Source organism: Pipra filicauda, unplaced genomic scaffold, assembly GCF_003945595.2.
Source record: "Pipra filicauda isolate LSUMZ 115617 unplaced genomic scaffold, ASM394559v2 scaffold30_size5312502_pilon, whole genome shotgun sequence".
Lineage (NCBI taxonomy): Eukaryota > Metazoa > Chordata > Aves > Passeriformes > Pipridae > Pipra > Pipra filicauda.
Genome location: NW_024104432.1, coordinates 3,416,783 through 3,433,174, shown reverse-complemented (window position 1 = coordinate 3,433,174; position 16,392 = coordinate 3,416,783). Strand labels below are relative to the sequence as shown.

Here is a 16,392-nt window from a genome sequence, read left to right as displayed (position 1 = left end):
TCCTTTTTATTACTTTAAATCTTTCCAACTCAAAACATATTCAAGTATTTAATTTAGGTTTTTTTTAAACTTCCTTACTTCATTTCTTGAGTCGATCATTAACGCTTCCAACAAGCAACTGCTTATGCTTTTTAGGCAGCACATGAAAGAAGGGGGATAGATATGCAGATAAACACTGTGCAAGCAACAAATATCTTCAAGGGATTGGCACGGTCAGAGAATGACCCACATCACCCTGGGCATGTCCCAAATGCCTCTGATCATCCCAAGGACATACTTTTGTCTGTTTTATGGCGGTCTTGACATTGCCACAACCCCCCCCCCCCCCCCCCCCCCCCCAAACAAACAGTGCTCCTTCAAGAAAACGCTCCTTTATGGCTCTGAGCAGAAATGTAAAGGAAAAGAAAGGTGCTGAGACCAGATTTGAAGAGCCTTAATTGTTTCTGTAGTACAGAAAACATAGGAAGAAAACTCCAGATGAGGAACTACATTAAAAAAAAAAAACACGAACTGGGTGATCCCAAGCCCCAAACTGGATATTAAAAAAATCGAATCCAGGACATGGTTTAGCAAGGTAGTGTGCAAGGAGGTCAGCCAAGGAGAGCTGAAAAGCTGAACAGCTGCTCTGTGTTGAGCTGAAACTCACAGATGGAAAGTAGAACTGACCAAAGGACTTTTCTCCTAAAAAAGAGAATTCTAGAGGTAACATTCCAGGTCTCCCGAATGCTAGAAAGAAACAAGGAAGAAAGAGAGGAGGCAGACACTGAGGGTCGAAGAGACTGATATGAGGTATGAGACCCAGACAGGGTCCATCCTGCAAGAGGCAGATGCACAAAGGATGCAAGGGGTGGGATGAAAGAGAGCACTCAGACTGAGAGCAGGACCACTGCATTGGGCATCTACTCAGAAGACAACAGCTGAAAGCCTGAGATCAGAAATCCTGTAATTTCATCTGCAGAAGATAATCATACTGGACTATGTAATTCCAAAGGGCAAAAGTAAAGAGCCACAAAGGAAAGGATGTACAGTGCAATGAAAGAAACTGGAAAAGAAAACAGATGAATAACACAGTTCAGTCTTCCTGGAAGATGTGTCACTGACCTCAGTACAAAGGCAAATTGGCTAAAATGTGACATGCTCACTAAATTCAAGTCAGCCTACATGACCTCATGTTCAACAAGAAACAATAACTGGAATTTGGAGGCAGGGAAAGCCAAATTAAATAAAGCCGTTTAAAAATTACAGTGACTGATATTCCCCCTTTAAACAAACTATTAAAGGAAATAGCAAAAATCCCCATCACTTGACATTTTGATATAAATACTAGAAATCTTTTTGAAAGATTTACTCTAGTCAAAACACGGTATCAAGTTTAATGAAGACACATCACATTTAACAGCTTTACTAAGTGGTCAGACAAAATGATCTAATATTACTTTCTGCCCTTAAAACCAATGACATTTCCCTCCCCTCCTCCCTTTTTTCCTTTTCCAGTTTAAAAAAGGTAGAAAGGTTGGAGTGAACTGAATAAAGGAAGTACTGGCAGTGCTGCCTTCTCCTTCAAGCAGAACCACAGGCACTACTGCAGCATTCACTAAAATTAAAGGAGAAAACCCTTTGGTCTGAGGCACGGAGCAAGCTGGGAACAGCCAGACTGCAGCAGTCATGGTCATTTGGGCAGCCAGCCTTAATCATCTGAGGTGCAAATTGGACAAGAAAATAAGACCTTGTCTCAAAAAAAAAAAAAATCCCTATTAAAGGAAAAAGCCTGGAGGTCTGTTAAAAAGGAAGCTGAAGTGTTTTATCCTGAGTGGAAAAAGCCTCTAGTTGATGGTTTGGTAGCAATCTTGTATGACCTTTAAACACTGTTCTCACAGTTTGGATTGTAAAAACAAAGTTTAGTAAAAAAAAAAAGACCCAAACACAAAACCAAGACCCCAACCCAAGCTGCAGGGACTTCAGGACCAAGTCCCAGTAACTCCCAACTGCAAACCTATCCCAGGACTCCCTGCTGACAGAGATCTCCTCCTCGTCCTATTTAAGCCTGTCTGTTCATATACAAGATTTCTTTAATCTTTTCTCCTTCCTCCACAGCATTTGCTATTTACAGTTATTTCCCCAGCCCTGCCTTCGCTGGAAAAGCCAAGTAACTGATTTCCTCTCACAGAAGCCCTGCACACCACTGGTCATTTTGAGAGCCCATCTCTGCTGTGACTTCAGCTCGAGCTCAACCTCTTGAAGATGCCTGACCAAAATTACACAGCAAATGCCCCAGCTCCCATGCAGCATCTCTAATTCATTCTCAGACCTACCAGAGACCATGCCAGACACATCTGCCACCACACTGCTTCCCCCACAGCAGCAACCCATTAGTTCTACCATGGAAAAACAACTCATGGATCCTTTTTCTGACAAGTTTTTCTTTGACTTGCAACTACTTGACTTTGCATTTGCCCAACTGGCATCTTTCTGCCCACTCTTCGATACTATCTTGTGTAGGTTCCAGAGCCTCCTGCCATCCCACAGCCTTTCAGCCAGCAGCAGTTTTGGCACACTTGGCCTCCTCCTTGGCCAAGACTCCTAATTCAAATAACGCCACCAAAAGAAAATCGTATTCAAGGCAGGCACTTCGATTAACCTCCTCTTTCACCTTTCAGCACTGCCTCACATCATCCGTGGCCTCTGCTGCCATCGCCTTCACCACTTTTGTGTTTTCCCACTAACTGCACCTTCTTCTGTCTAAACTTTATTTAGAACATCCTTTACCAGACAGAGGAAATCTAATCACATTTCCACTACCCAGCAAAAGCAGTCATAAAAGACAGAAGGTTACTCCAGCATAGCGGTCTTTGTTTATAGTGGGATGCTTTTTCAATTAGTCATTTACTCCAAGTTTGGAGTTTTTTATTAGATTCTTTTTTTTTTAATTTAGCTTTTCAGACCATAACCCAAAAGTCAGTACCTATCAGTTTTGTCATTGCCTAGATGGCTTTCCTTTCTGAAGCAGGAAATTGGATTACTCTCCATCAGTCAGACCAACAGATACGTCTCAAAGAGCAGCATAAAAATATTAAACACATTACCACTGCAGTGGCAATGCCCTGTCAGACCTGTAAGCACAGGATTTTGAGCTCAAATACTGAAAATGCTTGTGCCAATGGCTCAAAAGCTCCAGAACTGAGCCCAAGAAAGGCACACAATAAATACCAGTGCCTTCATTTCTAGTTCATCAGTGTATCGATCCACTAGAAACAAAGCTGACTTACATAAGCCATGTCCAAACTGATCCAAGGAAAAAACAAACCCTCTTGGTTCTCCTTGGGAGATTTGCTTGCAAATGTGACTGCCAGCGATTCTCTGCAGCCAGATGTTAAAGGTTTGTTTTACATATGTTAAAAAAGCAACTTCAGCCTGACAAAGCTAACCCTAGCCCTAAAATATGAATTGCCATTGAAATATGAAATCCCACTTCAACAGCAGGGGACTGCATTTGGTTTTTTGCAACAAAGTTCTCAGAAGTGTTTTTGCTGGAAAAGCTTGCAGCACTAGGGCTGTTTTCTGTTTCATGGAGGGAACAGAAATGGCTTTACCATCAAGTAAGCTGCAATGGATGACATTTTTAGCTCTAAATGTTCAAGGCAAAAACCTGCCACTCTTCCACAGAGACAAAATTTCACTTCCTATAGTGCTCCTTGGGTACAGACCCTCAAATTTTAGTCTTTCCTGATTCACAGCCTCCTACCAGTTCCCTAAGAGAGGTGGAGGCTGCTCGGTAGACTTGCAGGAATGGGGGAGAGTAGCTTTTCCCAGAACCCATAAAACCAGCTCACCAACCTTATGGGCACTGTTATTAGTTCAGATTTATAGTGAACAAACAGACAAGACAGCACCAAGGAGGTTCATGTCCGTGTTCACTTTTGCCCACCATGGATTTCCTTCCTGCAGCAGCTAAACTGTTCTGTCTTGCTTTTTTAAACTGTGCAGGGATGAAGGACATCTTATCCAGGAGCACAGGAAAGGCCAAAACAGCATCCAGCTGAAATCCAACCTGCCTTGAACACACTTCTGCCTGTGCTCAGGGAAACAAACTCCTGCAATACAGCAAATACAATTACATCCTGCTGCACACTTCCATCATCACAAAAGCAAATAAAACAATGGACACTTCTCATGTTGGACTTCGGCAAAAGACATTTATTATTATTATTATTATTGTTGTTGTGTTGCTGTTGTACCTCCTCTGCTCTGCCCACAGTGGTGGCATAAATGCTGTTACCATATTGTAGCTGATGATGCCGGTGTACAAATCAAAATCCATCTTAATTTCAAACTCCATTAGAAACACAGGAAAAAAGATCAACATTTACGAAATGTAAAGGGAAAAATGGTATGGAAAGAATTCTTTTTTTTTTTTATTTTTCAAGCTTCCAAGACAGTATTACAAACAACAGAGAGCAAAGTAAAGCTAGAAATGAAATACTTGACAGCATCTGTTTAAAAATTACAGCTAAGAAACCTAATAAAAGTTGAATAAACAGTTACTAGAAATAAAAATTTTTACACATATGATAGTTGTCTGGGATTTTTATTTCTTCAAAATAATTCATACAAATGGTTACAGTCACAAACATGATTTTAACCAAAAATATTGCTAGCCTACCACATTACCAGGAAGGAATCAATGTAGGCAATGAAATGCTGCTACTTTTCAGTAGTCTAGTGCCTTTTCCAGATACCACCAATAATATATACTTTAACTGGTGACAAAAAGCACAACGCTCGTTTATACAAAACCTTTTTTTTTTTTTTCCTCAAAATCTCTTTGCAAGGTTGTCTTCATTTTGAAATAAGGGAATTCATGCCAAAATTAGGAGAAACTGTTTTTTCTTTTGTTTACTAAATTATTCTAAAAAATAAGACAAGCAGGTAGAAAAAACAATGCACTGTGTGGCGTAGAAAGAAAAATGGGAAAAATTCATTGTCCTGAGAAGTTTGCCAACTGCCTCATTTTTGGGCATGTCTTAAAATATAAAAGAAAGGATTTTTAATCTCAAAACTGGTTTGTTGAATGCCTCCCTTATGTTTTTCCTTGTTGACAGCTAAGCAAACAAACCCTTTTTAATGTTCTAAAAACTGTACACAGACAAGTACATTCATGATATAATTAACTACTAACTTCTCTTGCTTAACAAAGAACCCATAGGACACAGAAACAGTGAATCAGTCCACTGGACAGGGACAAACTACAATTTATACGGAGGAAAAAAATGTTTCCAAATCTTCTTTTTTTGTCTCCCACCTTTTCCTTTTATACTGTATATTGGACCAGTTTCTAAAACAATAATCGTCTCCTCCTGTAAGTTCATGGTTTTTGCCTTTAATCAAAATCCAGGGTTTTGTCTCGTTGTTTTGTTTTTCCACACGCTGAAGTTGAGCTCTCCGATGCTGGGAATGCTGTTCTCCTAGGCTACAATTGGTCGCTTGGGTGGTCTCTATCGGCTTCTGGTTTGACAGTTTGGCCGGGGGAAGGAGCGTGGGGCGGGTGGGCTACAGCAGGGAGGCCGTGTGATAAAGACATGGGGTTGGGGACTATTCCTTCTACTGCTGCAGGTATGCCCGTGGAAGCCACGCTTACAACGCCCGGGGGATACCTGCTGGGAGGAGAAAACAGGAGCACACATTAAAACCATGAGGTGACCCACCAGAAAGCCCACTCTGTCTCCTCCTAGAGCTACAGAGACGCTTCTTTTGTTTTCAGAGCAGCTACAAAGACAGGGAGTTAAGCTCCAGATGAGATGCCATATGCAGATGCTGATAAACAAAGCAGGAGATGCTGTATTTTACCCGAATGAGAAATAAAGGTTTGCTAGATTGTTTCTTCAGATTTAACAGTGTGAGTGACAGCACAGCAAAGGGAAAAATCTGGAAGTATTGCTCCTCTCAAAGCATAACCTCAACCAGAATTAATTCTGGCTGAGTCTGTGCAATATCTGTTCTCTACGACTTTTCTTCAAGTTGCCCTTCAGGGTTGTTTTTTTTCTCTTTCATTCTCACGCAGAAGGTTTAAATTTTCATTGTTGTGGTTTGAAAAAGTATTTCTTTATACTACTCTTGCAGTCCTAATTTTGTGATAGCTCCCCAAAAAAAGCAATTATACTCCCACAATCCTCAGATGATATTCAGATGCCTAGTGAATCTGAGTAACTTCTTCAGCATAAAACTTGCCACTGCACTTGTCTGAAAGAGAACCAGTCCTAGTTATACACAGGACAGGTGCTTTAGGCACACTGCAAGAAAGAGAGATGCAAACACAAAAACTGTGGATGGTTTTAAAGATTTCTTACTCTATCTGGAAAAACACCGAGACCTAAATATTTTATGAATTCAACAACAAAAAAATTATTCAGCTTGATTTTATGATGGATCTGACATCATCAGGCTAAAAAAAGTCTTGCAAATCTACTGCCTCAATCCCAAAGTTCAGATGTAATTGGTGAACACTGGCATTTTGCAGTGCTGCATATAAACAGCAGCTACACATGAATTTAATAAAAATATGTTTTCTTTTTAGTCAAATACCTCAATACCTATTTGCAAGTTATGTCACGCTGGACATTGACCTTTTGCCTCCCTTCCTCATCACAAAGCTGCACATCCATCCCTTGTTCTCTCCTGATGATTGTTCTGCTCACCCCAGCATGCTAAAGGGAGCGTTATCCATTTGAAAGTCCAAGCACACAAATCTACCACTCACAGTACCTTTTGCTACACAAGTATTTTACTCAGGGCTGCATGGGAGAAAAAGCACTTGTAGGCTTGTCAAGCTTTTTCAAGTATCATGTTATTCTGCTGTTGATTTTCACCTGATAAAGAGTTTAATGCTGAATTTTGCCCCATTTCCGCAGCACCTTTTCTAAGGCAATAGATGTTTGTGCTGCTCATCCTAAATTCCCCTCAAACTGACAGAAAATTAGTGCAGAACTTACACAAAACTCAGAGGAGGAAAAAAGCTGGATGCAAGCACATTTACTTGTTCTTTTTGATTCCACCACAGAAACCATCATGGGAAGTGCTTTTTGCAAACACTGTGCCAGAGGGGCTCAGCATGGCTATCCAACATGGCACAGGGACAACGAGGACACCACACACTGGTCTGGTCATCCTGGGAAAGTTTCTTTACAAAAGGCTGACTACAATCTGGGATGGATAACCAGGATGTGACAGATCACACCACCTGTAGGCCAGATAACTTTGTTCCCAATTGTACACGTATTTACAGGGCTTCCTATGCTAATTCCTTCTCCAGAGAGGTTCCTTAGAATTAATTTGCAGTTGCTAATGGAATTAGTTGCTTGTTTCAGTAACTCCATTTGAATCTTATTAATCAAATTTGCTTCAATTCCTATGAAAACTGTCAGACAGGGTATTGTTTTACTTGCTCTAATTTAATTTTGAAACAGCTTATCTGTTACTCTAGGTGCTTTGCAAAACACAACATGACATAAACTTCCATTTATAAGTCCTACACAGCAGCTGTTCCCAACATAATCTCTACTTTCTAACAACATATTCCCTGAGCTTCAACACACTGGAGCTGGGAGCAATCAAGGAGAGTGCAAATTCTGCAATTGCATTTTCCTCAGGAAGAAAACCCAGAGCCTCCTCTCGTGAAAATGGACAGTGCTGAATCAGGAGCATTAGCAGTTACCTCATGAGCACATTAAGCAGTTCAAACTACACAGTCTGTATATGAAATTTCCCCTTGGATACCAAGTTATGATAGCCAGGACTCCACCAGCCATCACCTCTCCTCAGGTACAGGTTTCCTCCAGATTTTCAGTAACGCCAAGAGGCCCTGCAATTGTTTGTGGCAGCAGCCAAAATACAGAAAACATATTGCTCTACAGAAACTGTATTTTACTTGGCAACTCCTAGCTCTACCTTGTCATTCTCTTTTTGTAATTTTTGTCTCTTTTCAATTTAATCATCAGTGTTGTTCAAATCCTACCTCTGAAAAGAAGCAAAAAACTCAACAGCCTCTACCCAAGAGCATTTCTATTCTATATAACCTTCCCTTTTGTTGCTACTTAATGCTTCTCTATTCTTAACCAGAAAATATACTCCCTCCAGCACTTCATGAAGTTCTCCCTATCTTCCTCCTCTGGCAGCAAGAAGGCATTTTCCAGGTAAAATGTTCACTGAATTAAATTTTTGTAAAAGCAGAAGCAAGAGATCAATTACACCTCCTCTGTTACTTCAGAGTGTTCCTTCCCCCACATAGTCTTAATTTAGGAAGAAAGATACATTGTAATTCTTAATTACAATGAAAGGCAACTTTAATTTCTATGTTAATCCACTGTATTTTTTGAAGCGCAGAAGCACCTTGAACTATGTGAAGCTCTGTTTGAGAAACTGAGTCTGTCCCAGAAGAGGTTAAAAATTTAAGTGCATGCTGTTATCATGCATTACAGAGTCTGAAAATCACCAGCAAAGTCCCTCAACACGAAATAACTTCTGAATTACCAAAATCCAGCTCTTGTCATCCGAGTACCTCTTCAGTATTCATAGATACTATTCATAGAATGGTTTTGGTTGGAAGGGACCTTAAAGATCATCCAATTCCAACCCACTGCCATGGGCAGGGACACCTTCCTCTAGACCAGGCTGCTGAGACCCTCACTCAGCCTTCTCATCTCCTACCTGTTGGAAGGCAGGAAGATATGTCAACATGCCTATAAACGGTACAATCACTGTTTACTGGCTGTTAAATTTCACTTTGCTCATGACCTGCCTGCTCTGCGACACAGGAAATGGCAGGGGGTTATTTAACAGGCAGCTCGGTAACAAACACACAAGTAATAACACAAGACCCGGGTATACTATGCTGCTTTACCAAGACCACTACAAGTAATTCCTTCTCAGGAATATTGTGAATCTTTACTCATGGGATAGGTCCTGTTTGCATGACCTTTTGTGCTGATAGGGCAGCTTGCATTTCGCACAGTAAATGGTTTTGTTTCCCACAGAATACGGGGATATTCGGATCTAGATTATATTCAGCTGACGAATGCTCAATGCTCTTGGCTTGGGGATAATATCTGATAATTTGAGAGTTCTGTCCTACATCAAAATACAAGTAAATGATATAACCAGAATAAAACAGCCTCGTTAGTTTTAGTTCACCGAAAGAGCTATTTGCATTTTTTAACATATAAATTATTATCCCAGGTCTTATCTTCTAATGCAATTACATGACTACAATACAGTTATTAGCACATCTGAAACTTCATACTGCCTTGTGAAAGACTCCAGAACTCACTTAGCTGAACATAATCTTGGACTGCAAAGAAAAGATGGAAAAATTTGGTTTAAACAATCAATTCAAACACTGTACTTAATCCAGGTAGGAATTAAGCATCAGCAAACACTGCTATTGAAACCAATTTCTTCATAAAACCTGAGCTTCGAGTGCTGCATATTTTGTACTGCACATAACTGCTTTCACCCACATTCAAACACTATTCTATCACCTCTGCAAAAAGAAGCTTTTAATATTTATTTTATAATTGTTAATGTCTGCCTCAAAATTCCCCAAATGAGTTTTATTTTGTGTTTGAAAGTAATTGTGAAGTCAGAATTTTACAATGAATTTTCTTTATTGAAAAAACTGACTGAAACAATGTCTTAAAAAGTCATTCAGTCCTGCGTTTATCCTGCTTAAATTGAACACATATGGTCTTTACCTTGTAAATCATTAACTCCCAAAACATTCCTAAGTTAAAATTAATTTCTGGCTGTGAAGCCTGCTTCTGCTGGACTTGTGACCCCCAAAATGAGAACAAAACCCTTCATTTTATTTGGGCATGGAACCCTGTTCTTAACTGCCATGACAGAGTTGGAGTTATTACCCCCAGTCTAGCAACACCTGCCTTTAAGCCCCAATTACACTCAGCCATACCCTCACTCCTCCAAACTGAAGTCAGTGAAACCACAGGCTGTGTGGAGGAGAACACAAGTGCCTGACCTCCTCATTTAAGCAAATAAAAACACACTTCTTCAGATATTTGGGGCTATGGGTACTTTTTCCAAAAATAAAAAATCTTCCTGTTACATGAGATAAACACATGTTGACCAAATCCAAGTTATTCTTTTCCTTTAGTGCACTTATGGCTACTGACAAAGGGATTATGGTAGAGGGTGGTGACACTCCCCCCCCACCTCTCCATCATTTTCTGATGAGACTGTTCCAAGTCACTGGGACAGAAGAGCTTTGCTTCATTTCTCAGCTGTGCACAGCCGGGTTCCCATATGGAGTAAGTAACACAAAACCAGGGATCCCTCTCCCTATTAAAAGCACGGGGTAGTGCTCCTAAAGAAGGGCAAAGATAACGTGGCTGAATGAATAAGGACAGGGGAAGAATTAGGATAAAGAGGTATGACAAAATAACGAAAGGACTGCACTGTCCCTTCCCTCAAAGCATCAAGGAAAGCATCTGTTTGTAGCTTTCTCAGCCACTTTCATCCTACTTATGTGTAAATACCATACTGGAAGATTAAAAAACTGCAGATGTTTTTCATAAATAAAAACTGTCTGAAGCTGGCTACTAGGAAAAATCTGTTGCTAGAACAGCTGCTAGGGATAAAGGACAGAGAGAGACTCAAGCAAACAAAGTAACTAAGGAATGTGCATGTTCAATGTAAAAAATTGCCCCTTTCTATTAATTATTAAGACCTGCTTTCACAGTTGATTGAGAATAGATAGATCAAGTCCCTCAAATGCTTCTGCTTAAAAATTAAACATACAATTTAGAAAATGCTATTTTAAACATATTTTCATAATCACCACAGGCTGTTTCACTATTTTCAATACTGAGTTACTCTTGTGTCTGGAGGCCACAAACCAACATAAGAATAGTTTATTACTGAAAGTCTATCTGCAAGCTACTGCTGCATCATTACCTTCAGCAAAAAGAAACATAAATTTCCACTGCGCTCACCAGAGATGACCAGAATTGTTTTACTTGAATATACAAACAAATGTGTGTAGTTCATATATACTAACCAAACAAAAGAGATTATAAGAGGAATCATATTTACACAGCATGACTGACTTCAACCAGCAAAACAAGATTATTCCCCTGAACGCAACAATTATGAAAACAATACAGCTGGTGTCTAGTCCAAACCCACTTCATTTATTAATAGGAAGGTCTTCTATCTATTCTCAAATACCTCCATCTGAATTAAGGAGGTATTTCTCCTGCATCTTCAGCACTCTTACCTGTATGCAGCACCATTAAGCTCTGGATGAACCACTCCAGGATCCATGCTGGCCCAATGCGTAGCTGCAGTCAAATGATCTTTGTTAACACAGTTTTTCAGACTGTCTGGAATACGACCTAGGATGAAGTGAGGGAGAGGAAGTAAATATACACAAAAATTGTAGGCCTTATGCTCTTAATGTGTTTATGCTAAAAACAGTCAAAAATATTTGCAGGTTTAAATAAATACGTAAAATTCCACTGAGAGCTTGGTTTCGATCCTCATTGTTTCTCCTTTGCCTGGGACTTAATAATGGCCAAAATACTCTGCATAATATTGATTTCTCTGTCTCTCTTTGTGTCTTGCAAACAAGGTCTCAATAAAACCCAAATCCACAAGATTCAAGCTTTCCATGAAGCTGTAACTTGAATATAGAGCGTGACTACCACTCAAATTCAATAATGCAGCCTCCTGCTCTGAGTCTTTAACATCAGTTTCCTCCTTTTCCCTCCATTTGTAACAGCAGTAAAAACACTTAGTGAAGAATGTACGATTCTGAATGGAATTCTGCCATAAACCTGGATATGACCAACACCCTGTCCTCCTGATCTTCCCCTTATTTATCTCAACTGCTCTTCACATTTATTTACTATCATGTATTAACCCTCAGCCATCCCTTTAATTCCTACAAAAAATGAAAATACATGAGAATTTCCTTTCTTCATTTCTTCAAAACCTTTGCCTAACCTTTGAAGTATAGCTGAAGTTTTAAGACTGTCAACCTGATTCAGCACATAATTGGACAACCCTCTCTGTCTGTCTTCTGCAGAACTATCTCCACCCCTGCAACAAACTACATGAACAGATATAACACATTTTGTTCATGGCAATATGAGTATTTCCACCTATTTCAATGGGAGGAAGATCAACTGGAGCCAGTGTTTTTTCTGACATCTGTTTTAATGTATCTTTTCTAAAGTTCAATCTTACTGTGCATTTGCACAAACAGGGGTAGAAAGAGGTAAGTTTGGGTCCACCCCTGCTACTGCTGGCAATGGTACTCCAGAAACACTTTCAAAAAATGACCACGCTCCATCATTAAAGAATTCAGGCTTTTGTCTTCAGCTTCCTATTGGAAATTTGATTAAGGACTTCACTACTCTTTGTCTGTTCTTTCTATCCATCAGCCTGGTCACAAAGAGGTAGTAAAAAAGCCTGTCACAAAATTGCCTTTTGTGTAGTGGATACCATCAAATACTTGTTACTTCATGACTTGCACTGACATCATCTTGTCAGTGCATCTCCTGTGCACAAGCTGAAAAGGTTCTTTTTTCCTCAGTATCAGACAAGATGAGGTACATGCCCCATTATGGGTAGATTCCTACCATTCTCCTGATTAGAAATCATATTCTAAATGTAGCCGAAATACACATCCATCTCAACTTCTGCCAAAACTGTCCACAAATTTAAACAGTATCTTTCTTCTTCTGATGTTTATCCTTCTTAATCATGTCTTCCTCTTTGCCCCTCTCATTCTTCATTTTGCTAACTTCTGTAAGCATGTTCTACTAGTTCTCCCCTTAAAAGCAGTATCTGTTTATTTTAAAATTTCACTTGCCATGCTCGCCTTCCCCTTGCTTCCACTACTGTTTTCAGTGGTCCTCTTTATTTCATACTTGGAATGCTTTCAAGTTTAAAAAGATATTTAAAGATATTTAATCTCTGCTTATTATTTTTATTTTATACATCACAACACCATTGACCTTTTGGCAACAGCACAACCACTTAACGTCTTTACTGTCAGATGGTAGCCACAGTCTACATTCCTACTGCACACCTTTTTCCAATTATCTTCCCTCTCTACACTCTCTCTCTGCTGTGTTCCCCTATGGCTTTCACATATCCTGTATCTTTCCTACATGTTTCACAGCAATTCAGTGTCGTTCTCACCTCCCTAACGCTGGTCTCTGTTTGATCTTACTACAAACCATATGCAAACACTGAAGTGCTGACAGCCCCCAACACAAATCAGTGATACAGATTGCTAAGAGCACAATCACACACTTTAAGGAATCCTGGGTCTGCCCTCCTAGGTACCTATGTTTGGGCTACTGCACAAATTTAACATAAAACCAGCTCTGGATAGCTCTTATTTAGTTTTCAGACCGTAGCCTACTAATGCTTATTTGCACATTAATACTCCCTCAAGCAGGTATCGGATGATGGTTCGTACAATCTCTCCCGGAGTTATCTGGGAGCAGGGAACAGTTATACAACACCTTGACAAACAAATGTACTGCTGGAGTTCTTCTGGAGTACTGGCACAAGGATCAATTCCAGCAAAGGGATGGTCAGGCTCTTTAGGTCACCTCTAAAACAGAGCGAAATAGTCCGGTAAAGGACAATTCAGATCAGGAGTTTAAGAGGGGCCTTTAATTAGCATCCAGGAGAATCTTCTTTCTGCACAAGCTATAAATGAAACTAAATTGCCCAGCCTCTCTAGGCACAAGCCAGAGGGAAGGCTACTGCCAGTGCTTTTTGTATAGCAGAGCAATGTGTTGGCACTGAGCTACTCTCAAGGTGACACAGATGGCCCTGCATGTCTGCAGAGCATTCAGACTGTATCGCCAAGGGGGAAACAGCAAAGTCCAACTAAAGAGAAAACATTAGTGCTTAATGAATCATTTTCCAGTATGAAAATCCTTCCTTTTATTTTAGGCTACAAGGGATTCAAACCAATGCCAAATGGCTCAGTCTTCTCATTTTATTTATTAGCAGTGCATGTTAGAGACATAACTGTTTTCTCTTATGTGAGCAGTTTACAATTACATGGTAGTTATATAACAAAGACACTTTGCCCTTTAAAATGCCAGGCTTCTTTAGCAATGCTTTAAAGAGAGGAACATCTAAAATAGAATAACCTCCCAACAAAATACTTTGACGTAGAGAATCAGAACTGTTCCTGCCAAGTATAAGGGGGAACACAGGAAAAGCTAATAAAGACACCAGCAATACCAGGATGCCTTGCAGCCAATACTTACATGCAACAAAGAAGAAAGGCAGCAGATTTTTCACATTTAAATACATTTCTCTTATACAAAAAAAGCACTTATTTTGAAGTGCCTGCCTTCCTTTGTAATTGCAAAGAACCTCCAAAACAACCTGTTCCAGTTCTGAGAACAGACTTAGTGGGCATTTGCTCATTTCTATGTTCCAAATACTAGAAATGGCAAACAAAACCTAAGGCTGGTTCTTTTCAGCATCTTCCAAGACTGAAGAAAAAAAGGTTTGTTAAGAAGAACGAGGCAGGGAAGGAGCCAATAAGGTGAGTCAGTACCTGTGATCGCCCTTCGGATCTCTCGTGCTGCTTCCTCCCGCATCTCAATTGAGGCTTGTTCACTATACCAGGCTGCATGTGGGGTACAGATCAGGTTTGGTGCATCCTTCAAGGGGCCCTGACTAAAGCTAAATGAAGATTTAAAACAAGATCAAATGACAAAAAATATTGGGGGGGAGGGGAGGAAAGGGGAGGGGAATCCAGATGGATTTGTACATACACAGATTAATTTTTACAACAGAAAAGAACTGCATTTCTATTCTTCGGTGGGTTTAATTCTGTCAGTTAATTTAATACACTACTCATGGTATAAATAAGCAACAATCACCTTTTATAGACTCAAAGGGTAAAACCTAAGTATAGCAGCAACATTAGCTTCTGTCCAATGCACTTATTGTAACTACAGCCACTGCCACTCCAGTTCTGGGGCAGAAATGCATAAAGCAAAACCCAAATTAAATCAGGATGCCATTCCATTTGTCCAGTTCATCACAATTTTACTTTTACTGCATTAGCCAAGAAAGCTCTGTTCTTTCAGTCAATGTGACATTCAGTCATTTAAATAAAAAAATCTTACAATTATTTCCAAATCAGAAGTGTGACCATCAGCACACAAGTTTTTTTGATAATTCAGTTGTTATTTTTCCATTATTTCTAACTAATTTTTTTCTTTCCCGTTCCCTTATAGAAACGCCACAGAAAGAAGGAAATTTACTTTTCAGATTGATTTTCAGGGAAGGCAATGAATCTGTGTAAAAGTGTTATCACAGATACAGAGTAAAGAAACTGAAAATAATGGAAACTTGCTCCGCCTATTTATTTCCAGCTTTAATAATCTTGTAGTCAACTGTAACAACGGGAGAACAAATACTTTAAGACAAAAGCGTGCTTTCAGAGTTGGTCATAATTCAAAAAAGAGATAGATTTCATCTGTAGTTCAATAAACATCAAAATATCTGGCAAAACTCTTGAATAAAGAGTTGCATGCTGCGATCAGATAGACATGCAGCACTGAAGCCAAAGGAAATTGTGGCTGTAATCCTGCAACTGAATCTCTGCAGATGGCATCTCCATGCAGTAAATGGGGCTTCCTAGAGGTGCAACGGGCTGCTCGTGCAGATCCGAGAGCGGAATCGGGAAGAATGTATGGAGCTGGAAGTCCCTTGAGCTGCTAAGACTCTGGCTTTGCACAGCACTACTGCATTGTAATGACTACATTTAGGAGTAAATGAATGCAGAGTATGCATAAATAAAATTAAATATTTGTGATGTGGCATTGTGCCTCAGTAGATATAAAAATTCTGACTAAAGGGACGCTCTTCTAATTTTTCAAAGCTACTATTCCCCAGCCCCAAGCTGGTATGAGAGATACTGTCCTCTCTCCAGTCTTTACAACCTGCCCTGTATCTGTTTCTCTTCAAAAACTTTTGTGGATTGTTCCAGTTAAAATTAACATTTCTCCCTGTCCAGACTGAAAAAGGCTTGTCACACACAAGGACTAAGCTACAGCAGCCTATTCTCAAGGACATATGAATAGGCTCATTTCTGATTAGGAGTGCAGATATCGCAGCGCCAGTGCCACTTAGGGGAGTGGTACATTTCTGCCTTAAAACACTGGACTTCTGAGTCATTCAGAAAGTCAGGCTTGTGCTATCAGCCCTGCTACTGACAGCAGAGTTACTACTCCCCTGAATAAAGGGTAAAGCAAAACACAACCTGCACTCTGACAGCCTTCCTTAACTTTTTTTTTTGCGACCTATTACATTTATGGTTTTCCTGCAGAGGCAGTCTGG

At 39.9% G+C, this 16,392-nt stretch overlaps 1 protein-coding gene across 8 annotated transcripts in view; it reads right to left on the bottom strand.

Moving 5' to 3' along the window:
* Nucleotides 1–4,171: 4,171 nt before the first annotated feature.
* Nucleotides 4,172–16,392, bottom strand: part of CTBP1 (C-terminal binding protein 1) — a 239,939-nt gene continuing 227,718 nt past the window's right edge. For 7 of the 8 annotated variants that reach the window (XM_027736582.2, XM_027736585.2, XM_027736593.2 and 4 more), the window contains 3 exons: nt 14,600–14,727; nt 11,282–11,399; nt 4,172–5,654 (listed from right to left, as the gene is read on the bottom strand). In XM_027736582.2, the coding sequence (XP_027592383.1) occupies nt 5,468–5,654; nt 11,282–11,399; nt 14,600–14,727 (433 nt within the window). In that variant the 3' untranslated portion in view covers nt 4,172–5,467. The remainder of the gene's footprint in view (nt 5,655–11,281; nt 11,400–14,599; nt 14,728–16,392) is intronic. The other variant, XM_039383430.1, reaches the window with a different exon arrangement.